Source organism: Delphinus delphis, chromosome X (assembly GCF_949987515.2).
Source record: "Delphinus delphis chromosome X, mDelDel1.2, whole genome shotgun sequence".
NCBI classification, from domain to species: Eukaryota; Metazoa; Chordata; class Mammalia; order Artiodactyla; family Delphinidae; genus Delphinus; species Delphinus delphis.
The window spans coordinates 111,676,626-111,703,654 of NC_082704.1; the positions used below are offsets into that span (position 1 = coordinate 111,676,626).

At 41.2% G+C, this 27,029-nt stretch overlaps 2 protein-coding genes and 1 long non-coding RNA gene across 7 annotated transcripts in view; 1 reads left to right on the plus strand and 2 right to left on the minus strand.

The window, feature by feature from the left end:
* Nucleotides 1–7,623: 7,623 nt before the first annotated feature.
* Nucleotides 7,624–16,501, minus strand: SCML1 (Scm polycomb group protein like 1). Of its 2 annotated transcripts, none has more exons than XM_060001883.1 (5): nt 16,480–16,501; nt 12,733–12,789; nt 11,804–12,296; nt 10,372–10,523; nt 7,624–9,079 (listed from the first exon to the last, which is right to left on the minus strand). In XM_060001883.1, exons 2-5 carry the CDS (start codon nt 12,742–12,744, stop codon nt 8,927–8,929), a joined length of 810 nt encoding a protein of 269 aa, XP_059857866.1. In that variant the 5' UTR covers nt 12,745–12,789; nt 16,480–16,501; the 3' UTR covers nt 7,624–8,926. The 2 variants fall into 2 exon arrangements, with proteins under 2 accessions (XP_059857866.1, XP_069396419.1); XM_069540318.1 differs by lacking the exon at nt 16,480–16,501 and adding an exon at nt 15,926–15,983 and having other exon boundaries at nt 12,685–12,789.
* A 4,293-nt stretch (nt 16,502–20,794) lies between these two features.
* LOC132418592 (uncharacterized) overlaps nt 20,795–27,029 on the plus strand; it is a 97,923-nt gene continuing 91,688 nt past the window's right edge. For 2 of the 4 annotated variants that reach the window (XR_009518024.1, XR_009518025.1), the window contains exons 1-3: nt 20,968–21,235; nt 21,459–21,547; nt 24,390–24,443. This is a non-coding gene — a long non-coding RNA (uncharacterized lncRNA). Of the gene's footprint in view, nt 20,835–20,967; nt 21,236–21,458; nt 21,548–24,389; nt 24,444–27,029 lie in introns of those variants that run through there. The other 2 variants (XR_009518026.1, XR_009518027.1) reach the window with 2 other exon arrangements.
* NHS (NHS actin remodeling regulator) overlaps nt 22,045–27,029 on the minus strand; it is a 349,654-nt gene continuing 344,669 nt past the window's right edge. Inside the window, exon 8 of the mRNA XM_060002524.1 lies at nt 22,045–26,176. Within this exon, the coding sequence (XP_059858507.1) occupies nt 25,567–26,176 (610 nt within the window). The 3' untranslated portion in view covers nt 22,045–25,566. The remainder of the gene's footprint in view (nt 26,177–27,029) is intronic.

Sequence of the window (27,029 nt, forward strand, 5' to 3'; positions counted from 1 at the left end):
AGGGGCCATTCTCATGCTATCATATCAAGGGTACATACTATGAACAGGACTTCTCGCTGTTGATGTTGACCTTGACCACCTGGATGAGGGTGTTTGTCAGGTCTCTCCCCTGGAGAGTTCCTCTTTCCCCCCCTTTCCATACTGCCCTCTTTGGAAGGAAGCACATACTTCTCTGCACAGCACACACTTAAGGAGTGGGGAGTAATGCTCCACCTCCTTGAGGGTGAGTGTCTACATAATTTGGGATTCTTCTGCACAGATTTCTCTCTTCTCCCCTATTTACTGATTCAATCGTTGATTTACAGCAGTATGGACTCAGGGATATTTGTTATACTTTGGGTTATAATCCAATACTGCTTTATTTTGTGGCTCAAACCGTTCCAGACTCCCTGGCCACTGGAAGCTCTTTCAGTTCGCTCCTGTGTCCCTTTGACATTCCTCATTGTTGTGCTTTCTTGGAGCACATCCTTCGACACTTCCAAGATGCTCCAGGCTCAACTTGTATATTCCCCGTCCCAGTCCTAGAATCGGTCATTTCTCCAAGGAGCCCTGGTTCCTCTCATTACAGCATGGTGTTAGAAATGAATTATTAATTTTTAAAGTATGATAATGGTATGGTCACTTTTTTAAAAGTTTATCTTTTAGATATACATACTGACCTATTTATACATTAAATGATCTATCAGATTTGCTTCAAAACAACATGGAAATGGGAGATGTGAGTGGGAGTGTGGATGAAACAAGATGGGTTATGAGCTGATAATTATTGGAGCTGGGTGGTGTCCCTTCACTCTCCTTATTTTCACATGTACTTGAAATGTACTACAATGAAGCTTTTTTTAAAAGTAGCTGATAGAGCTAATATTTGCTCATTGAGTCAGGTGTTTTACAGGAGCTATCAACAGCGAGCACAACTTTGACCTTCTATATTTATATTTTTAAATTCCAACTCCAAAGCATGCAAAAGGTGGCTCCTAAATAGGAGAGAAAAATATTAGCCTGGCTCAATCAAAATGGAACCACCCAGCCAACTGGTTTGCAGACATAAGATATAAATTGTCAGTAGGACATGGGACAGCTTTGTTAAACTTAAGGGTTTACAGCTCACAGTTATATCTTCAAATCCTAGTTAAACAAACACACACACACACACACACGCGCGTGCATGCAAAACACCAACAGATTTATTGAAAGCACTTCGTTTGTGTCTCTGACAAATCTTTCAGTATATTCATAAAGATGAGGGATTTTTTCAGTTCTCCTACAACAAGCCCCAAATCTCTGGGCCTAACTGCCTTTGCCCTCAGAGTCCTCTGGATCGGCCATCTCCCATTACTGTTCAGACACATCTGAGCTGCTCCATGGTGGTGGCGGGGAGCCACACTGCATTAATGAAGTACAAGCATCAATAAAAATAATTTTCTTGTAAACTGGGAGAGGTACTGGAAACGGCCGTGTTTTTAAGAAGAAAATTTGCTTTTGTGTTTTTTTTCCGTCAACCAACATCTAAGTATCTATTATGTAGGAGATAGTATGCTAAATCCTGGGAATACAATAATAAAAGTATCAGCTCTGGAAGTGCTCATAGGAAAGAAACTTAGCATTTCTGAAGTGGCATCTGGCAGCAAACTCGGGAAACAACAGACTGGGGGGCCCAGACGAGAGAGAGCTGTGAGAGGTAGGATGCCTGGGACCAGGTGACGTCAGGGCTGCGGTGGGCTGTGGACGATGAGGAGTTGAGGCCAACACTGGCAGGCACTCTGTCAGGTGCCCGGATGCATCAGTGGGTGAGGCGCTGTTAAGGCAGGGACTGGAGAGGGGCACATCAGCAAAGGAAGGTGGGGAAAGATTCAGGTGTGATGAGGAGGAGATGCTGTGGGCTTGCAGGTGGAGACATCAGTAGACAGTGACATACCCAGGCCTAGAACTCAAGGAGAAAGTTCAGGAAAGAAGCTGTGGCTACAAAGGTAGGGGTGCTTATTGTTTTTCTTGTTAGCATTTCAGAAGTATCTCATTAACTTCTGAATTTTATGTCCCAGACTGTAGCCTGTACTAACTTTGTTTCCTGTGATTCAGAGTGTTCTATGTAGCTTAGTATGTATTCAGTTTTGTGAAAGCTCCAAGGATTCTTTTTTTTTTTAATGGTAACACTTATTTATTTATTTATTTATATATATATTTTTTGACTGTGTTGGGTCTTCGTTTCAGTGCGAGGGCTTTCTCTAGTTGCGGCGAGCGGGGGCCGCTCTTCATCGCGGTGTGCGGGCCTCTCACTACCGCAGCCTCTTTTGTTGAGGAGCACGGGCTGCAGACGCGCAGCCTCAGTAGTTGTGGCTCACGGGCCTAGTTGCTCCGCGGCATGTGGGATCTTCCCGGACCGGGGCTCGAACCCGTGTCCCCTGCATTGGCAGGCAGATTCTCAACCACTGCGCCACCAGGGAAGCCCTCCAAGGATTCTTAACAGTGAATTCTCTTTTGGAATCTAATGTCTATCAGTAATGCCTTTTTAATTATACCAGTATCTGCCCTTTAATTTTGCTTCCTTATGTCAAAGACTAAAAGATACAATAAAGTCTTTTTTTTTCTACTGCAATTTTATTAAATTATGCACATGGACTATCTGGTTTTGAGTCTGTGTAATTGGTTAAACACAAGTTCATGATCTGTCGTCCCTGTACTTGAACCTCTCACCAACATAAGGACTCCTGATGCATTGACTGCTTTTTGCCTGTAATTCTACCTTGCCGGGATCAATAGTATCATTGTGGCCTAGTTTTTGTTTATTTGCAGATGAATTTCTGTCCAGTGCTTTATTTTTTAATGTTTAAAGCAAATGACAAGGTAGGTAAAAGCATATAGTTGTTAAGATCCACCCTTGAATCTTTTTTAATATGGGCGTTTAATCTATTTATACATGATATTAAATTAAGTTGGTCTTCTGACACATTATGCTTTTTTCTTAGGTTTTGCTCTTTCTGCCTCCCGCTAAATGGCAATGTGGTATTTCCTTTTATCTTCCACAGTGATGTAAACATGATATGGCCTGTGTTTTTGTAATTAAACAAGTATTATAAAAGCAATACACTGCAGACAAATCAGAAAGATAAGGAAAATGAAATGAAACATATTCAGAATCCTACCTACCCATAGATGCCCTCTGTAAACATGTTTGTATCTATCTTCCCAAATGTCTTCCCAATATGTAAGCACATCTGTATACAAACACACAATAGAATCCTCTAGAGATGTCATGCTTCTCATGGCTACTTCACCTTTGCCGCATTTTATACACTCATCAATTACCCAAATATTTGTGTTTTCTAACGCTGTCTTCCCAGATAGATAGGAAGCAGTCTAAGGTAAGGGGTTTCACCTATTTTGTTTACTCTTATATGCCGAGCTGCCCGTCGTTTAGGGCCTTTCTGGGTGTACTTTCTCCTAACTCAACTTTTAAAAATACATTAAAAAAACCACACAACCATTCCCAGCATGTGCTCCTAGCAGGGCTCTTCTCGCCTCAGCTTCCACCTACAGTGCTGTGCCTGCGACCCACAGGCTCGCCTCCATGGACGGCATCAGTCTTCTCTGCCTCCTTCCCTATGGTTTGCTGGGGGTTTTGGAACTGATGTCACCGAAGGAAAAAGCAAGAGGTAGAGCTTGGCCAAGCCACGAATGACCATACCTCATGGGGATCAGGGTATACTGGCAAAAACGAACCCCGGGGGGCTTTTTCCGGTATATGTGAGAGAGACTTGCTTATATTTATAAGTGCTCCGAGGCTGATCCAGGGAATGGGGAGGGCTCTAGGGTAGGGAGGACATGCAGACCAGGGCCCACCTTTGGAATGCAGGGCGGACAGTTTGCTTCCGCTCCCTCGCAATGTGATGTTTCCCCTGTTTTGTCCAGCAGCTTGGATGGAATTGAACCTTTTCAGACAAAGGGATTTATTTCCTTTTCCCCTTATATCTTAAACCTCTCCCCTCAGTGCTGATAGCACCCCTAAAGCCAGAGAACGTGGCCCTGTAACACCAGAGTTGCCTCTAGTATAGCAGTGAGAGTGGGCAAGCTCGTCTGAGGATGTGCTCACTGTGGAGAGCTGCTTTCAGGGTTCAACTTCACCAAGGTAAAACAGGGGAAACATCGGGAGTCCTCAACCTCGGAGGACTTATAAATATAAGCAAGTCCCAGCACCACGCTGTAGAAACAGCCCCAGAAACTTAAACACACCTCATTTATTCAGCCAACTGTGACTACAGTTCCTTATGCAGCTTGAAAAAGCAGCACTTTTCCTCCCATCATCACTGTTCCTAGTCATGATGTTTAATTTTTAATTTCTAATATTATTACAGAAGGGCATGGCTTTTTCATGCTTACAGAGGGAGTCTGTATGGTCAGGCCACCCAAGATGGCTGTTCTCTTGCTCTCTGTACATCTCCCTGCTGGGCCAGTGCCTGCTTCATCTAATCTTTAGCAAACATCTCCACCTGATAGCTCATCAAAGGGGAGGTGAGGGGCGTGCCCCTCGGCTGGTTTCCCTGGTAACTGATGAGCCAACCTGATGTCAATTTCCACTATAACTGGGAACCTCCCCCTCTCCTGGGGAGCGAAGCCTGCCGCCATGTCCTGCCCGCCGGCCGCCGCACACAGTGGGGTGTTGCTCCAGGGCCTCGCTTCAGACAGGTAAGCTCCCCCGCCCATTAAACCATGATGTCTCCGTCGCCGACTCTGGGCCCTTTCTTTGGTCTTGTAGCTGGGCAAGTACAGGCCTTGTAGGCCTGCGGGGTGCATCCCAGTTGGTAGAGCCAGCGGGGAGACCGAGGAAGCTCCTGTGAGCGCCGAGACGTCAGGAAATAAGGACGCGCAACGGAAAGTTGCAGGGGCGTCACCTAGCATGAGGGGCCTGAAAGTTCCAGGGGTGATCCTGAAAGTTGCAGAGGAAATCCCGGGGTGGCCGTCCGCTAGTATGTGGGGCCCTAGGGTGGCTGGCCTTGATGAATGGGGCTGCCAAGACAGTACCGAGGACTCATAGTCACCCCAAGGCCATGGCGGAGATATTGGCGCCATTACGGTGGGAAAACGAAGTGGCCGCAGCTGTGGGCTGGCAGGTGCGTTTTATACCGAGAAAGGCCACGGAGGCTGGGCTAACAGCTGAGGTGAAGGTTAACTTGAACGCCGGTTGTTTCTCCTCTGAAAGTGAGGCATGTGAATGTGAGTGACTGATACGTGTTATTATTGCCTCTTACTGTTGTTTAAACTAAATTGGCTTTTTAGAAACTGAAAAAAAATCCCTGAAAATATCCACGGTGGGACTCTTTTGACATTCTAAAACTGGTTTTTGCATATGCCCTTAGAGGAAGTTAGCTTTCTAGAAGGAATTGGTATTTCTCTTCCTGTGCCTTTGCGATGTAAATGATCTACCTGGGCTCTCTGGAACTTTAATCACCTTTTATCTTTTTTTTTAAAAAATTGAAGTAGAGTTGATTTACAATGCTGTGTTAGTTTCAGGTTTACGGCGAAGTGATTCAGGTATACATTTACCTATTCCTTTTCAGAGTCTTTCCCACTAGTTTATTGTAAGACGCTGAATATAAGTTCCCTGTGCTATACAGTAGGACCTTGTTGTTTATCTGTTTTATGTAGAGTAGCTTGTGTCTGCTAATCCCAAACTCCTAATTTATCCCTCCTCCCCGCCTTTCCCCTTCGGGACCCATAAGTTTGTTTTCTATGTCTGTGAGTCTGTTTGTTCATTTGAACCTTTTTTTGGGATTCCACACTGAGTGATATCATACGATATGTCTTTCTGCGTCTTACTTCACCTAGTATGATGATCTCAACATGGGTCCACCCATGTTGCTGCAGATGGCATTATTTCATTCAAAAAGAGGCCTTTTAAAATTTTAGCAGGAAAACTGTGAGATCTCTTTGTCTATATATGTAAATGTATGTCTCTGCGTACCTTATAAATATGAAGTGTCTGCTTCCAAATGGCATTGCCAAGATTGGTTTGTGGATGAGCTGTTTAATTGGCTTAAAAGAAATTAAACGCTTATGTAAATTCTCAGAAATATAAAAAAGACTGGCTTGAATGAATTTCAGGTTCACGTGGCCTGGGAAATATTCAGTACTGAATTGGTATCTGGTATTGAAGCTAGCTTAAGCTTTTTGGTTTGATTAACATAGACATGTCTTTAGAATCATCAATATTAAGTATAACACTTCTGTTGTACCTAGGTTTACTAGAGATCAAATAACACCTTACTGTATCTGTTGCAAATACGTCAGCAAGGAAAATAACTTGATATGATGAAACTTTAGGTAAACATAAATAAGAGCTTTTAGGTAAACTCTATAGGAATAATTACATTTTGGGAAGGTCTATCTAAAATAGTCTTTCCAGATTTTGGTAACTTGAAACTAAACCAAGTTAAGAGAATTCACTGACTACCTGCGTCATTTCAAACAGGATAAAATACTGGAACATTAATTGCTGGGCAGATCTAAATTTACCTCCCTTTGCTTTCTTAGGAGAGGAAGACTAGAGCATAAGTTTTCCAATCAGGAAATGCTGGTATGACAAACAGTTCACGGTTACTTGCTTCTTGGTTTTTGCTGGTGATTAAGGTTTTCAAGGGTTGAGATTATCATTGGTCATAATTCTAGTTATTGTAACCAAGTTTCTTTATGGATTACATTGTAGTCAGATGTTTAACCGTGCCTTTTAAAGTCTTCTGTCATTTATAGGAAGTTACTGTTGTACTCTGATGCTTTTGCAAAAGAGTTTCATCTTCAAGATGATCCACAGGAAGGCCCTTTTGACAAGTACAGGTCTCTGATCAATTTCAGATCATACTATACTGAACTGGGAGAGATATTAAAAAATCCTAATGGAAAACTTGAGGCTTCATAAAAAGTTAATGGATCGGTTACTGAGTGAACTGGTGAATATGGTTATAATTTTTATGGTTTTTGTCTGGAATATTACTGGTTTTGATCTGTGTTTTCCAGATATAGGGAAGTCCTTCCCCTCAAGTTAGTTTTGGGTAGAATGGAAACATTTTTCTCTTCTCTCAGCCTGGTCTCTCCAGACACTGGAGACTCTTGGGTTCTGAGCAGCCTTATCAGGTGAATGGGAAAGACTGTCTCCTGGCATGTGCAGGAATCACGATGTTTTAGGGATTCTCTAGAAGAGAGAAATCCACTGAGGTGCAGGCTAATGGCAGGCCTTTGGCATGGCTTTCCTGGCTTTGAGAGGCCTTTTGGGAATTCATTCTGAGACTACTTCTGAATTCCACCACAGCCAGTTAGGAGGACCCTATGTGGTCAATTGACCAGACTTAATTCTGTAAACAAATTTAGTCTTGATCTGGCTGTGTTTCATGGAGATGAGGGTAATTTTAGAGAGGAAAATTTGTTTCAGTGGATGTTAAATTCTAGTTCTGCTAATTGTCTGCATTAATGAAAGTTATTGTGTTAGCCATACTTTTGCCTTGATATTCAGGATGGAGAGAGAATTCTCTAGTGAAGTTGTCACAGAGTATAACTACTCACGACATGTATCACTGCTTGCTCTAAGTCTTCAAGCAAGTAAAATCAAATCTGAGGCTCTGACATTAATGGTTGCGGTTATTAAACTTTATTATATTTTAAAATCTAAAAACTGTAAAACATAGTATTTATACAAACACCTGAGGACTGTTGAAGTGGCACAGCATCTTCACACTGACAGTTTGAAAGGACAAGTTTAAATTAGAATCTTGTCTTATAAGACAAAAGAAATAACACGGACGAAAAAGCCCTTTAAATCATATACGCCCAGTAAATAGTTGCATTTGCTTATAAAGTACACTTGGTTTTCGAAAAAGAAAACGTACAATCTTACCCCTGGTGAACATCTTACTGGCATTTATAACAAATGGCTAATACAATTAGCACCATTTCTCATAGCTTATAACATTACACTAAATATTATACAATATAATGATGTAATAAATAAAACAACAATGAACATGTTCCATGTGAAAGTTCTGATTTTTAAAATTAAAATGACAAATCAGAACTGATGCACCTTCCAAAGTTTAGTAGGATAAATGGCTCAGAAAGGAAATTAACTAGAAACATTGCACAAGACAGAACTTCCCTGTATGGAAACCCTGAAGTGTGAGCTGAGAGGTACCAGTGATGTCAAACGATGTGCATATGTTTTACAGAATAAAAAAACTCACTATATGTAGAGTTGATCTTCACCTCTGTGGAAGTGTAAAGTGCCGTTTTAAATTAAAAAAGAAAAGATTTACTTGTGTGTATACTTCAGATACAGAACAAAATATAAATATGAAACAGTACCCATATGAGGAATAAACAGATAATAAAACACATGTTTAAAAAACTTGGACATAGGCATCTTCGTGGAGAGCTGTGAACAATGAATGCCTAGTTAAATGTTGAAGCTTAGACAAAATAAGGAAGTTTAAAAATAAAACATATTAATTGAAAAGAATATAGTCAGACTCCATCCAACCCACCCTTGTAGTGTAATATCTCTTGCATAAAATGACTATCTACCTTATAATTTTTTTCATTAGAGAACCTGTCAATCCCTCCCTGACTACTTTCCCCTTTGGGATTTGGCTGTTTTGGTTTTACATATAAACATTAACCAAAATCAAAGGTGTTTCTCTGTTTCCTGCATGAAGTGTAACTAACTATCTGTAAACTATGCAAGGAAAATAATGAAAAGATACAAAGAACAAAGCACCAGTTTGACTCTGCTAGTGCTAACATGTTAAATGGCTTCTAAAGGAGTAGCCTGGACTGTCCCAGGGTTCTGTGATTTTGGATACACTGTATTTTAGAGGAACCTTCTACACAACAAAAACTAAGGGCAGAGAGAAAAGGTGGCATTGGTCTCCCTAGAATTAAGTCCAATCTAATCTACACACTTTTTAAATTGTTGAGGTATCTTTCTGTCTTTAAGCATTTCAATGTAGTGGCGCAGCTTCAGAGCTGTCCCCAGCTTAAGCCCCATGTACTTCATCATCATGTCATTCTTGAGCAGTAGCAGAGCTTTCCCATCAATGTCCTACAGAGAGAAGGAAATTAAAATAATTAATAAAGCTTTCATACTTTATCAGAATGGTTCTTCCTTTCTATGTAAGAACATGTAACACCAATTAGAGGGCAGCTCAGTCCAGATGTATATTCTCTGAATATGCAACTGCTTGATGGAAACTATTAAAAATCTAATTTGTACAGTGAAGCATCACTTAATCATCTGTAAATTTGCTTCAAATTTTAAGAAAAAGGAAATTTAACCTAATATCTTAAAAACGTCCTAAGCATCAAACTACCTAATTTTAAATATCGTGTGTTGAACAAAATACTGCATAGCTGTGACAAAAAGTAAAAACTATGAATGGTAAAAATGAATTTCAGATGGTCATTAACTTTCTTAGAAGGGCTGGGAACATGAGTATGTCAGCTATAAGTGTGCTATACAGTGCTGTCTTAACACTGAAAGCTAATCAGTTGTCGGAAGCTAATTAGATGCTAAAAACTAATTACTGATTTTCTTACCATATTGAAAAGGGTACATCAGATATGTGGGCACTAATTTTATTCATTAGGAAACCCTATAAAAAACATTACTTGATAGTCACAAGGTATCCTCCAAATGTAAAAAAGAATTAATTGACCAAATGATGCTGCTGAAGCATATTATTTGGTTTTCACAAGTTCTGGTTTAAAAATAAAACTGTACTGAATCATACGTCACTGGCTGAAGGGACCTGAAATCCCTCACAGTACTGCCTTTGTCAGGTACCATCTATACATTTTCTACTAAGTAAAACTAGAAATTAAAGAAATTAGAATTTAAAATTTAGCCCATGATGTTACTTTGTAAATGGCATAAGGGTATCAGCATTCCAAATCATCAATAACCATATAAGGTCAACAGAACTGAGCCAAATGGAATCAGTTGCTGGATTCATCGGGCATCGTAACAAGGAGGACAACCTGTCACAGCTGTGGTCACCCCTCCTACTCACGGTCCTGGGGCCGAGCAGGGAGCAGGTGGGGAGGAGGATCCTTGTAGCTGTTCTTAGAAAGGAGAGTGTGGCCATGCTGAATCATCTTCTCTTGAGAACTTGAAGACTTGTAGTATTTTAGGTACCCGGGTACCCATTTAAAGCACAGATCCAGCCTCCACCCTTTAAGGCTCTAACTTCGGGCAAAGTAAACTTTCTCGCATATGGAATAATCAGTTGATAGGGTTCCCCCACCATCCACACTAATCAGTATCCAACTGAAGGGCCTGCACAGAGGTCATTCAAAGTCATTACGGCAGGAAAACCGGATCAAAAGATACATTACATGTTGCATGAAGAGGTCGACGAGGGCACTTGATAACTGAGGATCTACGTATTTCAGAAACAGGATCACTTCATCCACAGACCAGGTTGAAGGGTCATCAGGGAGGCTCTGTTTGAGGATACCCGGGGCACTTCCAACTGGTGAACTTCGACCTTCAATGGGGGAAAAAAGACAAATCATACTTGACCTGATCATTATCCTGAAAGAAGAGATGTTAGGTAGGGAAGAAGTGTCTCATTCCTGGAACCTTGTGTGAAGTACCCCGGCACGGACCCAAGACTCCAAGGTAAAATCCAGGGAAAGCCTAGACAAAGATGACCTGAGGATGGCTACTCAAGAATGTCCCACCTGACCTCCCCCAAACAACAAAAGCAGCTTCGGAAGACACCTTAAAGCTTCAAAGATCATAAAACAGACTGAGCAATCTGAGGCCTCTTGGGCCACAGGCAAAATACAGCAAAAGATCTGTTACTTGGGTTAAATTAGGTTAATCTAAGATAACCTATTGCTCTCTTACTTTGAGAGAAATTCTTTGAAATGCTTAATCTCTGTCCTCTTGGTCTCTCCAGATGAGGTTTATTTTACTAGCTAATTGCAATGGAAATCCCCAGAATTTAGTTTTATAATTGCTTAAATTATTCACTTTAATCAGTGAATTTCAGTAACCCCCATTATCTTTGAGAACCAAATCAGTTCTTTACTGAATCTCTTCCATGGCTTTAAAATTAACATCTCTCAAGGCTTAAAGGTGTATCTGAATTTTGAAAACAACAAGACTTCTGCTCAGCTAGGTCAGAAGTAACTTTAACATTACACTGAATACCTCTTTCAAGTTTCACTGCATGGTAATAGATATTTTGGTTGAAGGTTTATGTTTAAAAAAGAAATAACGTGAGGCATGAAACAATTTAGGTGCTCATACCTCAAAACGTTTTAGGTGTGCCGTTCACTACGTTGTACTGAAACTTCTTTGTGTCCAGACAGGTACTCATTTACTCAGCCAGAGTGCTCGACTCCCTAGAGTTAGCGTGTGGTAACGGAAGCGGCTTTTGTAATTCGCCGGACCGTCAACACAAATTTGACCTTAGTTCCTGTGAATTAGCCTAAAGTGTACCTTTTCTCTCCTGTCATCTGGGCTCTGGCCATTTTAGGAGCATTTTAATTATTTACACAGGGAAAGGGTAAAGAAAAACAGAAGATAAAAAACTCACAATGGGATCATTATGAGTATTAGTGGAGAAGAGGCCTGTCCATTGACTGGCACAGTGCAGGCACATCACAGACACTCAAGAAGTCTTAGTCGTCGTTCAGAGTGCTGCCCCAAGCTAGCCCTCAAGATGGGAAACAAACAGCTTCCACAAGCTTGCATCAAGGGTGTTGAGGAATATAGGGTAAATAATGCTACTTGTAACATGTGTCAGTTCACACTCACCGAAGCTGGTCGGGACATAGAGAGGTGAGCCAGCACGGCTGAATCTACTGTTTTCCAGTAAAGCTGGGTAGGTCATCATGTCAGGGCTATGTGCTGGACTGCGTTCACTCTGGGTCAGCACGGTTGCAGGCTCGACCGCAGTAGACTGGGTGTCTAAGAAAAGACTGCGGGTGTTGTGGGCCTCTGGACTGGAGGAGCCCTGCGTGGGGTCCTGGGGCGAGTAGTACTCCTCGTAGGAACGCCTGCAGTAGGTGGAGGGGACCGTCGGGCTCAGGCTAAGGGATCGCTCCAGATCCAGAGGCACCGGGGACCCAAAAGGTGCTTCTAGAGGGTTGCTCTGGGAATCCTTTTCCGGCCTTTGTACTGGAATAGTGGGGCTATAACTTTTAGGGTAAGGCGATGGACAGAGACACCGCTTCTTCCTCATTTTCTGGTATCTGATCTTTTTAGAAAGCAGGTAATTATAATCTTTAAATGCATATCCGAGTGGCTTCTGAAATGACACAAACCCAGCATAAACCAACTGTGAGTGAGTGAAAGAAAAAAATAGTAAATACATCCATAATTACTTTCCATGGAAGATTGCTTTATATTATTAAAGATAAATGCTCTATTTTGATTACATGATTTCCTCTTCAACCCTACATTTTAATTGCACTTTATGTATTACGGTTACAAACATAAAAATACCCATTGTCGTACATTTCTCAAACCTAAACTTCAGCATTTTTCCGGCAGAGGTTTAGTCTCCCATCTGCTGCTACAGCAGGTATAGATCAGCCTTGCTTATCTCACAGTTATTAGTTCTCTCTCACTTCTGACTGGCATCTTTAGAAACCAGAGGTTTATTATAGTTTTGAAAATATTTTTATAACACTTACACGACTTTGCAACCATGACTTCACACGAAAATGCTTGATTTTTCTAACCTTTGCGTGCATGACATCAAGCTTCTTATCCAGTTTTTGAATAGCATCATAGATGACCTATTATAATACAGACTATTAGTAGTTTCTACTTCAAAAGGAAAGGAACATAAAAAATACCATTAAGCCAAAGTCAAAGTCTGAAAGTTTTCAAGCCGTCAGAAATCTCTTGTTTCCCACTTGATGCCTGGCTGTTGGGGACCCAGAGCCGAGCTGGCTGAGATAAGGCGCGCCAACCTCCCACTCAACTACTCCATGTCACACAGGCATTTTACGAAGCTTGAATACTGGGAAGTAAATGTACCACAATTCCTATAAGCCATCACATTTATGATGGAGTCATTTTACATCAAGGAAGGTGCTACTTTAGGAAAGAAATTTTCAAATCTTGGAAAGAGCCTCTTTCCATATAATGATGGTATAACCTAATAGGCAGTGAGGGGTCCACTCTGGAAAGAACAGTGAGCCAAATACAACAGATGTGACCTTTGGTTCAGAGTACTTTAAAGTCATGCAATTAACAATTAACCTTACAAAACCTTTGAGTACGTGACCCCTGTATGCCAATCAAGTATGTGACTGATAAAACCGGAGAATTCTTGAAATACACAGAAATTTCATTCGGGCAAAAATACACTTAAAAGGCCAGAACCACTAATTACATCATTCATTCAAAGAAACATTTATTGAAGGCCTACCACCTGTGAGAACTACTTCGCTAGATGCTGGGAATGTGGACATTAAAAAGAAAAAAAAAAGAAAAAGGAAGAAAAAAACAGCTCCTACCCTAAGGAACTCCCATTTTAGCTGGAGAGAGACAAGTAAAGAGACATGGTCAACAGACAAAGTGATCGGCCGCCTGGAGCAGTGGATTTCAGTGTGCTCCATGGACCAGCAGCATCAACACCGTCCACGAGCTTGTTGGAAATGAAAAATCTCCCACCTCAGATCTACTGAATTGGGAACTCTGAGATCGAGGGCAGTGATCTGTGTTTTCACAAGCCCTCTAGGTGATTCTGATGCACGATGAAGCATGAGACCCACTGGCTCTCAGCCCTGAATAACTAGCACAGGCTCTAGGGGAACACAGTTGGGTTCAAGTTACTTAACTTCTCTGTTGTTCAATTTCCTTATAAATAGAATCGGGATGAAATCCTCTCTCAGTTCTGTTGAGGACAAAACAACGTGCTACAGTATTAATACCAACATAATAATAATAGTACATGACGACTGGTCTGATAGTGCTCAATCATCTATTAGTATTATTATTGCCGCGATACAGATAAGAACAAGAGGCTAAGCGTGCACAGAAGAGCAAGACCTAATCCAGCCTGACAGTCGTGGCAGGATTTTCGAAGAAGGAGGTATCTGCGTTGAGAATGAAAAGATGAGAAGGTGTTCACTAGGTAGAGATGTACAGAGGAGCATACAGGGCAGAAGGAACAGTATATTCTAAAATACCCAACAAATTAGGAGTATGGGATTAACTGATATAAACTACTATACATAAAACAGATAAACAAGGATTTACGGTAGAGCACAGGGAATCATACCCCAAATCTTATAATAACCTATAATGGAATATAATCAGCAAAAACCCCGAATTACTATGCTCTACACCCGGAACTAACACAATATTACAAATCAGCTATACTTCAATAAAAAATAGTAAAACAGAAATTAAAAACACCCAAACAGAAAACAGGAAGTCAAATGTTTAGAAAGTGAACATAAATGACGATCGAAGAGCTGGGTTATGATGGGAAGGAGAGAGAGAGGATGACAGCTATAGAGGGATGGGAGGCAAAAAGAAGTGGTTTTTTTAAACCTGTGGGAGAATGACTACGCTGAGAGTGATGGAGACAGAGGCTGAAGACACAAGAGACAGAGGGATGAAGGGAGGTGTCTGAGCACAAGGAAAGAGGGTCAGATGCAGAAACCAGCAGAGGTGTTAGCCTTACAGAGGAAACACTTTTCCCACTCCAGTGGTCAGGAAGGAGGTCGTCAGAGATGGATCCAGGCAAGTGTGAGGGCTGTGGGGAGAGGAATCAGGACTTGGAGGGGATTTCTGCTCCACACCCTCCATTTTCTCCACGAAATAAGAGAACAGGATCGGGGTTGTCTGAGGATCACCAGTCCCCAGTGGAGGTCCTCCCCTCTGCTTCCCAGCCTGGACAGGGCTGGGGTTTTACTAAAGGGGGTGCTGGGCGAGGATTAAAAAAGAACAGATGGAAGTGCTGCACCGTGTGGTCTAGACTGGTAAGGGAAGGCGCCGAAGAAAGGAGGGAGCTAGCACATTAGGAGAAATGGAGCGCATCCCTTAGCTGTGACTTTGGAACCTGGGCACGTCTTGGCGGAGATACTCTATCCCAACACATCTTGCACAATCGCTCAGAAGGCCCTGGCAGAGCAGTGTCAACCCAGTTCATCGTGGATGCTGATGTAAAGCAAGCAGGGGAGAGCACTGCTCAAAAATCAGAACTCCCTACGTCGTCCCTGCATTCCCACTCTCTGTACATCCTTCCCCGGAAGACAAGACACGTTCCCTTTAAGTATTCCACTGCTGTTCTCTATAATGATAAAGACTCCCATAAACATTTTTTACTTTTCAAAGTATGTTCATTATATTCAAGAAACTTTTTTATATGTTAAGAAACATGTATTTGTTTATAAATGTTCATTGCTTCTAGGGTATACCGCTCACAAAATCCTTGATAATTACATACTTCTATCAATCTCCACCAACACGTCAATTTTTACAAAATCCCCTCAAAACTATGGAAGATAAACTCTTTAAAAAATGGTGGGCTGCCATTTTGTTTCAATTGAGATATCTTGACATGCATTTAGGCACATACTAAGTTTTATCCAAATCAGCCAATTTCCTTTAAAGATTTTGTAGGGGAAATTAATTCAGTATTGAGCAATTTAGATGAAGGAGACATAACTATTATACATTTCATCAGTTAAGGGCTTTTACAAAAGGCTATGAAACCTCCATATTGCTATTTCAAAACTTTCACCTGAAGATGCTATTCTAACTAGAAATTGTTTAAAAAAATCATCACAATGAGAGCGATAATCATAAGCAATTTGATACAGCAAAATTTCAACTGTCCACCTCTTTATATGATATAAAGAGAATTTAAGCTTAATATTTTAGAAAACTACATTTGAGAGATAGAACTTTTTGTACCTGGCAGTGAGTAAGGACATTCAGAATTGTTTTTTGTTGCTCTTCGTTGCAGGATGTGTTAGACACGACACTTCCCTGCTGATATTTTAAAAATTGAGTAGTTAATACTTCACTTCTATGAAAGTTAAACTGAACAGTAAGTGGGGAAAAAACACTATTTATTTAACTTGCTTTTATTTTTCACCAGCTTTTCAAAGAGTTTCAGAAATATTAATCTAAAGCAGAGACAAAATAAAAAAACTCATGTTATTATGAGAATGAAGATGATCACTGCTAATTAAGAAAGGGATTAAGCAAAGAATTTATTATATCAGAAGGACGGAGGTTTAGAATTTTGCACTGAAAAAAATGAGTAAAAACTGCTCTGAATTTTCTACAAGGAAAAGAGGGAAGTGAAATGGTTAATTGCTCATTGTCTAATGAAAGGAATCAGACAAATTCAGGAGAGACTAATATTTTCTTGAGTGTGAGTTTACAGGAAGTCTATGAAGAATTTTTTCTTTAAAGTGGTTAAGTGTTAATATATTTGGCAAATGGCAATTAACATTACTTACATTATTGAAATATGCAGTATTTGGTTCATATGCATAAAGAACAGTGTTATCATCATCATAAGTAGAGATTCGTGTTCTTATCTAAGGAAAATTTATTAATAAATTAAAAGGAAGGATGATAGAACTTAAAAACTGAGGACTTCAATTTCACTTTCGAGAAGCTCCAAAAGCCAATTTGTGATATCAAGGGACCTTTGTAAATACTATGACTTTAGGAAAAGATGTCCTTGCAAAACTGTTTTCTCATTAACTTAACCACACTTAAGACATCGTTTTCCTCTTGTGTACCTCAGGGTAGAAAGACTATTCTTCTAGTAATTTGGCAGCAGAACTGCTGTAAAAGCAAGTATTTCTAACTACAAAGAATCCTGTTCATGGCTTTTGATTTTTAAATAGACCAACAGTACCACTCTGTGGACAAAATAGGAAACACTTAAGCACCTATCTTTTTTTTTTTTTTTTTTTCCCTGTACTTGGAGGCTTGTGGGATCTTAGTTCCTCCACCAGGGATAGAATGTTGGAGTCCGAAGCACTGAACCACCAGGGAATTCCCCACACCTATGTTTCTTGATAAATTAATCTCTAAATCACCTAAAACATTTTGGGGGGAATAAGACAGTGCATAAATAAGTAAATAGACAGTAAACAGCCATTACATTTCACTTAATAACTCTTTATTCTAAGAATGGATTATGAACTATAGGAATAATTTTAAACCTACATAGAAGTATGTATGTCTGTTTCAAAAGACAAAATAATGTGGAATTGGGCTATATATTAATACTTATAAAAATATACCATGTTACCTTTGTATAGCTATGCTTTGTATAGGTATGCTTTGCAAAGTGCTTTCACATAATTATGTGAAAAGAGTCAGAAAAAAAAGGACTTGGTAGGTAGTTAAAATTTAAAAACTTGCACACAAATGTTCATAGCAGCTTTATACATCAGTGTCCAAAACTCATGAACTGTATGTATATTTACAACCTCTGCATTTCACTGTACAAAATTCAATTCAATTTAGAAAAAAATAGAACACAATGAAAAGAACAAAGACAGATTTTCAATTTGAAATACAAACCACATCGACTTCACTGGAGCAGCTAGACATCTTTTTTGTGCAACCAGAGCAACTCCGCTTTCTCTGAGTTGGGCCTAATTATTTTTAAACTTGCTGGAGGGTTATTTGCGAAACTCCTTGGTCCCGTAGGACTGGTAAATCTTCAATTCCTGAAAAGCAACGCATAAAAAAGTTACTTCACCCACTTACTGCCTTAATAAACTTAACATGGATATGTTCTCAGAATACCAACTCAAGTTGAATTGGAGTCCTGGCTGAAGTTTAGAGAGCGACAAAATGAGAATTCTTCCGTTAGTGATTTAGAATAAACCTTTAAAAAGTGAAGGGTTTTATTGCCCACGCGTAGGAATAAGAATCCAGATCGAACACATTTCCAAATTGTGAAGCGGATGCTCCACAACCTAAAGGCTACAGAGTAAGTGCTGGAGACAAATGAACAACAGAGCATGAGTCCTAACTGCTTTGGTCAAGGAGCTCCGAAGCTTTTTACTCAGGGAGACTGCGGGCCTCCAAATGTGAGTCAGGAGTCTCTTGTGGCTTGGGCCGCCCACCACGGTGCGGCCTGGAGAGACCACTAAAGACATCGCCTCCTCCCCTGCTCGGTGAAAACTGGGTGAGATTACGTCTAAGGTCATTTCAGTGCTAAGATTATGATTGCTTCCGTAGTTAAATTTTAAATTAAACTTAAAGGACTGTATGTGAAAAATAAGCCAAAAACTCTTCTAGAATTATGTAGGCTCGGTTATGGTTCTGAGTCATTCATCTCTGCCACCAGGAGGACATTCAGAATTGTTTTTTGTTGCTCTTCGTTGCAGGATGTGTTAGATGTTCTAAGCACGTGATGTATGAGTGCAATGCTGTCATATCATATCTCGTAGTAGATTTGAACGCTGGCATCACAGTACTGGGAGGGGCGTTAATGAGAGAGCTAGGTTCCCTTTATCCATCCTGAGCCAGGGCAGGAATGAGAGGCAGAATGAAGGGAAAAGTAACTCTCAAGTTAGACAAATGCAGTCTAATAATGTGGAATAAATTCAAGTTATTAAATACCTCCAATTTGAGCTGTAACTTGAACCAAATTTTACTTTTTTAGACTATGTTTATTTTTTCTGATTATACAACTAATACAAGTTATGAATACTTAAACTGGTGTTTTCATACAAAGGAAGACTACACAGCTATGAGAATAAACCAATTATTGCTACACACAACGAGGAGGACGCATCTCAGGAATCTCAAAACTACAACCTTGAGTAAAAGCCAGACCCAGAAAAGAATACAGTGTATGAGCTCAAAAAGAGGCAAAAGTAAAAGAAGTCTTTCTAAATTAATAACTTTAGATATACCATAGTCACTTCAACTTCTTCGTTTCCTATCTTGCAAATAGGCCATGATTTATTTAACTAGTCTCAAGTCATGGATATTCAAAAGTCACTCCTCAAGTCTTGCTCTTACAAAGAACAGTGCAGAGCAGGCTCCCACCTCTACCTGAACTCACACAGAAAGAGAATAGTGAGTTAAAGTTTCCCAACTCTAGGGACCATTTCTTATACTCTGACTGTATTTCTAACAACTTTGTTTTAGAGATTTAAATATATAATTTTTCTTTAAATTTGAACTATGCCACAAAGTATAGATAATAGCATCTAACAGATTTTACTGCTTACTCTGTGTCAGGCAATGTTCTAAGCACGTGATGTATGTTAATTCATTTGGCATTCCTGACAACCCTACAGGGCAGGCTCTATTATCATACCCATTTTCCTTAAGAGAAAACTGAGGCAAAGAGACTTTAAGTAACCTACCCAGGTCTCATAGTAAGTAGTGCAGTACGACTCCAGAGCCTATGCGCTTTACTTCTTCATTATTAAAATCACCTGGAATCCCTTTTCGACCAAGAACAAAAGAAAATCCAGAACTCCCACCATGGCCTACAAGGTCTTTACAGTCAGGTGCCTCCACACTGCTCAGAGGTCACCTCTTATCACTTGTCCCTTTGCTCTAAGCCTAAGATACTTACTAGCTGGCCTTTTATATACAAAGTTTGCCAACCATTGTTAGAGACTCTGACAGACAGTTCCCTAATGGCTTAATTACAATGCTGCTAAAACTCGGCAAGAACCACTACTCGGCAAAACAGGGCAGATTGCAGTAGCCAGACCCCTCCGCATTTTTTTTTTTTAAACAAGACCGTGTCAATACACGGATCACTTTCTAAAAATCCTGTCAGGACTCTCAAAAGCATCCGTATCAAACTTCAGCGGCTACAGAGTCGGTCAGACCGGGGGGGGGGGGCGGGGGGGGGATAATGCCGTCCAAACTGCATCCCCATCACCCATCAGGGAATCGAGCCCATGCCGTGCTTTATAAAACACCGTGCAGAAAAGTTGCTCGTTAAATCACGATTTGTAAACATTGAGCCAGTTTAAAACTCTAGAGCAGTTCGACTTCAGGGAGAGCCAGGTAAAGGGGGGGCAGCGATCCCCAAGAGACGAAGATACCAACTACCGTGCTCAATCCACGTCTTTACTTCGTTTAGCCTCGCGTACGTATTTACAACCGTGAAGCTGCACTCTCTTAGATCAATCGCGGTTACCAGCAAAGCCTCAGAATCAACGTTTGCACCTCAAAAAATGTTACAACGAACCAACTCGCTAGTTGATAGATTTTCCAAACTCAAAATTCTGACAAGTCTGAGAGCCTTGGTCGTTCGTCGCCCCCTCACCCACCAAGGAAGAGAAAGGACGAAAAAGGATCAGCTCTTAGAAAGTCGGCACAAACCACTCAATAAGGGGCCACATCTCAAGCGCCTACGCGCTGGCATCCCGGGAGGGGCGGTGGGAACCACTCCGAATCATCCCAAGACACCCCAACTGCACTGCGGCTGAAACTCCAGAGTAGACTCGGTCTTTCCGAAAAGGCAAACCCTTTCTCTTCCCTCAGGCAAACCCTCCTCCCCCGCCACCCCGCTCCGGAGCGCCACAGCCGTGAAGTAAAATCCCTCCCCACCTGCTTCAGGCGCACATCTAAGACAAGAAAGTTCAAAGGGAAGAAAAAGTGTCACCTGACAGACCTTTGCTGGCGCAGAGCCCGCCAAATCGGCCTCCGGAGGGCGCCGGACGCAGGTAGCAACGGACGACGGTGCCTCCGCCCGGGCGGCAACCACTGTAATGGTTACCGATGCCTCAAACGTTCCTCGCGCCGGAAGTACGGCGCGCTCCCGTGACGCGCCGGCCGCGAGCCCCACGGAAGCTGAGGCGCAACGCTCGTACCTGTGAGCACCCGAATGCTTAGGTTCCCACGCGCGCAGCCGGTCGCTGACCAATCAGCGGCCGCTACAAGACACGCCTGGGCCGTCAGCCGACCAATCCAGCGGACCTCTGAGCCGTTGCAGGGGGGCGGGCGTCGCTAGAGCGACTGCCAAGGGGAGAGTCTTTGGTTTCCTCGGGGCGGCCGCACTTCCGGCCTCCGAGCCCCTGTAGCTTGGCGTTGTTCGCGGGGGCCGGTGGGATCGGAACCCCGTGCTAGACTGAAAGCACGAGCCTCTAAGGCTGAGAAGGGTTTAGTGCGGTTGTGCAGGAGCGCCGGCGCGCGCGACTTTTTCTGTGTTGGAGCGGGTTTAAGGAGGCGGCTCTGGGGGGTGAGGCGTTTAGGTGCGTGGCCTCCCCACTCTCGGTTAGTTCTTTGAAGCTTTTTTTTTTTTTATTGTAATTCCCCCCTTTTCCTCCTCCTTCCCCGTCCCTCTGTGACGCACCCCAGACGTCGACATTGACTCAATTCTAGGCGTGCACGTCAGTGCTGGAGTTCGAAGGGGGAGGGAGCGGGAGCGGGGCTTTAGCAATTGTGGTTTGGTACATACCGGGAAAAGTTATTTTAAAAAGTTGTTATCTCTCCACAGGGTGAGGTAACACAGACCTTGGAGCCAGATTTGCTGGGTTTGTACCCCAGCCCCAACAGTTAAGCGCTCTGTGGCTTTGGGCAACTCAGGTAAATGGCTCTGTGCTTCAGTTTCCCCATCTGTAAAATGGGCACAACGTGGGGGGGGTGCTTCATGAGTTAGAGTAGGCAAAGCACTTAGAACAGTATCTGGCACCTAAGTTTGCGTAATAAAGGGTACATGACATTACTTAGTGGCACATCGAGGTTGTTCATCTGAGGAAGGAGGCACAGTCTGAGTAATTATCAGAAGCAAAGCAGGTAACTTTAAAGTAAAGCCATAAATATTTTTCTGGCCTGGAGAGGTACAGGAAAGTATACTGGACACTGGAAATGTATTCTTTCTTCTCTCAAATACAAAGCGAGATCGGAGCCGGTTACAGAGATAGTATTCATTATTATCGTTATTATTTTGCTCATACTTTTGCCATAGCAGTTCCCCTCCCATATGTCCAGACCGCTATAAAACACTTGCCGTTTGTTAAACCCCAGGAGTGCCATTACATAGCAATGAAGAGAGCAGCCAGTTGTTTAATTGCAGTCACGTTTATTTGCAGTTTCTATACACACTTTCTAGGTAATCAAACTTTTCTGGTACATTTTTTTTGAGAGGGGTTCACAATGAAACTGTCACCATTTTTACTAAAAATAAATACAAGACTTAAAGTGTTGCACAGCTCTAAAATATACAAAGGCTTGAATTGAATGTAAACGTTGAAAACATCTTACAAAAGAAACCGTTTTTGCAACGATTTAAAAAGTTCATATTTACAGATATTACAAAAATACAAAATGGAGGCAAGTCCATAAACCATTGTCTTTCGGCCAGCATGAACTGGTTCTAGTACCAAAAGAGTTACACTGTAACCTTCCTCATAGTTGTAAATCTTTGTCATGATCTAGTTCTTTCAGTCTGCCACCACTGCAGCAAATGTACTCACTGAACTTTGGCAAGAGCAAACAGTGTGTTTTGTTTGCTGCAACTGGTCTGTGTCCTCTACTTAGCCAAAAAAAATAAAAAAATCAGGAAAAAAAATTTCCCCCACACAACATAGACATGTTGTATAAACACAAAAGAAGAAAAAATTAGCATCAGTGCAAACAACAGAAGAAAAGTTTGGGTTGATGTTGTTCACAATACCTAATGTGTGTACTCTGCTTTAAGACGGCAGTGATGTTGAAGACAACCCTCTAAATCTTGGTCTTATGTGCTACGTGATAAAGCCATGTAGAATTACTAAGGAATTTCTTGCCTTTTTTTTTTAACTCAGTTTGTTACTCAATACTCTTTTGCACAGTGAATTTTAAATCCATCTTTATCTGGGTTTTTTTTTTAAATCTATGAAATATAAAATAGAGAAACTCTGCTATAAATTTTTAGAGTAAACAAAATAAGTAAAACTATATTCTAAGGGTTAGTTCTGTGATCATTACATATAGAAGGTCTCTTATTGCCTCACAATTCAAGTCAATATGTATTTTAAAATATATATAGTACCATTACTTAAATTAATGTCAATAATGAGGTGACATATTTGTTAAAGCCAATTTGTGTGTTTTCTGTTCAAGATTTAGAATCACTTTTAAAGCCTACATACCTTTCTTTACGCTTAAAAAACCCCTAACTACACAAAAGCCGTACTGCAAACGAGCTGCTTTTATGAGAATTACAAAAAATCACCTATTGTGACTGGAAATGACTTTTTTTTATTGCATTTGTCTAAAAACCTTACTTTTAAAAGTTTGCCAAGTGTACTTTTCAAAGTATGAGAAAAAGTTATTCATGTTCCCATGTGGTGTCAAACCATGCTGGTTTTCTTAACTAATGGGTTCCAATGAGAAATGATGGTCCATTTTTTTCAAACCCCCAAACATTTTTCTTTTAGTAAAAAGTATAACACTTCGTAAATGTTCAAATGTACGCTTCACCAGGTAGCTTATCTATCCCTGCACGCGCACGCGCGTGCGCGCACACACACACACACACACACACACACACACACACACACACACACACACACACACACACACACACACACACACACACACACACACACACATTCTCCCTCCTCTACCCCGCCACCCCCAGCACCCATTTTACATACGAGGATGACAAGAAATTAAGAAACACAACTTGATAGTGAAAACAAATAGGAGAATAAACCAGACATTTTTTTTTCTTTCCAAAGAAACAAACAAAAACCCAACAGCAATCAGATTCTGTAATTCTCACTCTGTAACATCTTAAAAAGTGTTTCTATTGAAAGATAGCATCTTCTTAGACCAGGCTTTCTCCTTCATATTGCATGAACTAAACCAAAACCACAAACCCCCTTTCACACATCCTACTTTCCCAAATACCACTTGCATAAGCTTAAAGCCAGCTGCTTATCAATTTCTTGGTAACTCTGGTATGTTCTATCACTCTAATCACATTCTATTCTTTTATATAGGCCGTATTCCTTCTTAGTTCTCTACTTTCTACCTTCTCCCATTCAAAACATTCCAAGTACATAGCTGCTCATATTTCCGACATATCATTTCATACAGTATCAGTTCATGTCAAAATCACAGGTGTAAAACCCATTTGCAGATTTCAACTTGTAACTACATTTTTTTTTCAGTTTTAAGACAAGAAAATTCAAGTAATTCAGCTTGTTTCCCTGCCTTCATTTTATCAGAGCACTTGCCCTGACATTTCCTTTCCCACCCACCACCCTCCCCTTTTGCCATCAAGCAGATAGAGTAAAATCAGACAAAAACTCAGTTATATGTAGCATTGTGAACCAGAGCTGCTCCCCATTCCCATTTTAACAGTGAATTTAAATAATGCATATACACATACCTATTTCCCAACTACGTTGTTCACAGTGTCATTTCTGTTAATTTTTAGGTAGCATGGATCTCATCAGCACAGAGAGAAAGCTTCACTGAAAACTCATTGCAGGTACTTACTGATAAATCCACAGCTCTGTGGCATGCTTATGTTTTATTTTCGTTCGTTAAAGAACCTGGAGCTAATTGCTCAACTGTTTAAGGAGTTTAAAGATTCTAGTCCTCAGATTAGGACTGTTTATGTCCCCAGTAGTGTAATAGAAAACATAACCTAAAATTAACTACTGTTTTCCCTACTCATTCTCTTTAAAGCAATCCACTGAAAAATTGAAGTTTAAAGGACACTGTCAAGTGCTGTTGTTCAGGGCTTTATGTTGAGAATGATGATTTCTCTCACTGATTTTTTTTTTTTAAATCAAAAGCATGCTTTTCATTCTGTCCAAATTGCCACATGGCAAATCACAGCCACGTGTTACCAGTAGTTTGTTTGGTGCTGCAGTTTGTCACAAAAATGGTTAAGTCTGAATTCATTATTTTAAATTAATCACATTTCACTATATGACCTCAAGATTTCCTTTATTTCACCAGTTTAAAATTCATATTTTGAGGTTTATCACTCAGAAATCATATTGGTGGACATTTAAATATGGTATTTGATACGAAAATGGTATTCACAGAATACAGTTATTACACTTTATTTGTTGTGTTCTATAAGCAGTTGGTGTGGTAGATAATTGGCCACATGTCCACTCGTCATCCATAAATCTATTTACACATTTTTATCAAAAATATGGTATTTACATGTGTGTAGTTCTTCTAAATTTTGCTTTAGTTCATTTTAATGTAAAAATATACCGAACCTCCAGAGTATTTCATCCTCTTAAGAATTATGACAGTGAGGGCTTTGTTTTCTGAATAGGCAGCTCTGGGAAAACTTTTTCTAGGTTTCATGAAAAGCAGACATTTTCAAATTCTCTATTATCAAAAGGAATGAGATTGGGTAAATCAAACTACCCTAAAGAAAAATATGAAAGACAGTGCAGCTACTTAAAAATATGGAAAATAATCAAGAAAGACCAAACCACCTTCCATTTCCCCAGCAAATATTTAGGAACTTGTTGGTAAGCGTGATGGTACCCCACCATGTGCTGACTTCTCCCCAGTCTTCCGTTCTGTTCCTCCATCCTCATACGACTAAGGTTTTGGCCTTTGACAGCCAGCCTGGCGTGGACCACCTATGTTGAGCTCTGGGAGGATCGGTCATCATGTGGGCTCCCATCGGAATTTTCTGTCTCGCCTTCGGAGATGGCCTGCATGGGCGCGTTGTACAGCCTGCAGCGGACACTGTAGCGGCTGCTGCTGGCCGCAGGGGGAGCCCGGGAACGTCCAACCCTTGCCGATGCCGGGGTGGCAAAGTTCTTTGAGGAGAAACCTTCTGCATTAACCCGTGGGGAGCACGGAGAGAGGGGGGACAGCGCTTCAGTTCCCGGTGCCCCCTGATGGGCCTCATGGGTGCTTTGGGGGGACTCGGCTGTGAGTTCCCCAGGAGGTTTGGGCAGGATGGGACTCTTCAGGATCTCAGTAGCAGACATGCGGTAACTGGAATCCGAGCGGCTGCCTTTCTTGAGGAGTAGTAGCTTAAACTCTTCATTCGATGTGTTGGACTTTTTGGCATTTCGGTAGATGAGGCCAGGAGACCTCTGGCTGTTTGGGGTGGTCACATTGCTGTTGGTTGAGGTGACAGAACCAGCACTGTTGCTGCTACTGCTGCCCAGGGAAGCTCTAGATTTACTTCGAACAGACATGTCCCCAGAATCTTTTCTTCCAAGTACTTTCCTCTTGGACCTTTCAAGAAAAGGAACAATCTCAGTCCACATACACTTTAATGAAACTAAAAGTGTTACGTCACACTCAGCCATCTCCTTAAAGAGCAGTTTGTTGTACCCTGTCTGATGGGATCCTAAGCATTAGGGCTGTAGGGGTGAGGATTAAGATACATTGCTTGCCCTCGCAGCACTCACAGCCTGAGGGAAATTCTCCAGTAACCAGCGGATATGAATTAGGTTTTGGAAATGACCATTTCAAATAATGACTAATGTGGAGGCTAGAGGTTCTAGGGGAGGGCTTACTGGGAAGTTTCACAAGAGTACAAGAAAATACTGCTCTCTGACTCGTGGTTAGAGCGTAGGTGGTGAAGGACGGTCACTTTTATTCAACCTGTCTCTGCAATACAGATGAAATCCTCTGATGCCTGGGATTGGCTTCCAGTGAATACCAGGAGAGCAAAGTGGAAGGAGGTGTGGATGGGACAGGACTGGCCATAGGCTGACGGTCGATAGGCTTGGGTGATGGATATGTCTGTGTGTGTGTTTGGCTGGGGGTGGGGGCAGGCAGTGGTGCGTTACACTATTCTGTCTACTCTTAAAATTCCTCCATATAAAGAAATTTCTTACATGACTTCTTGAGTAAGTCAATCCATTTTGGCTGCAGATACCATTTGCCATAGCTGCCCAGGAATATCTGTGTACAGTGTATTAATCAGTAAGCCAACTTTCTGGAGGAGCTGGAAACCTAGACCACCTCAGGAGCTCTGAAAGCTCTGTGCACTATAAACTCTCAAGAAAAGAAAATTTTTATTGTCACTGTGCTGCACGTAAATAAATAAACAAACAAATTCTGCATAAATGTAAATCTAAGA

Excerpts from the sequence above, each read along its gene's own strand:
- SCML1 (XM_069540318.1), bottom strand. The coding sequence starts at position 12,744 with ATGCACGCAAAGGTTAGAAAAATCAAGCATTTTCGTGTGAAGTCATGG. Across the intron at positions 12,297-12,684 it reads AGTCATGGTTGCAAAGTCGT|AAGCCACTCGGATATGCATT; the intron begins GTAAGTGTTATA and ends GTGTCATTTCAG. Across the intron at positions 10,524-11,803 it reads CTATGTCCCGACCAGCTTCG|GTCGAAGTTCACCAGTTGGA; the intron begins GTGAGTGTGAAC and ends CCCCCATTGAAG.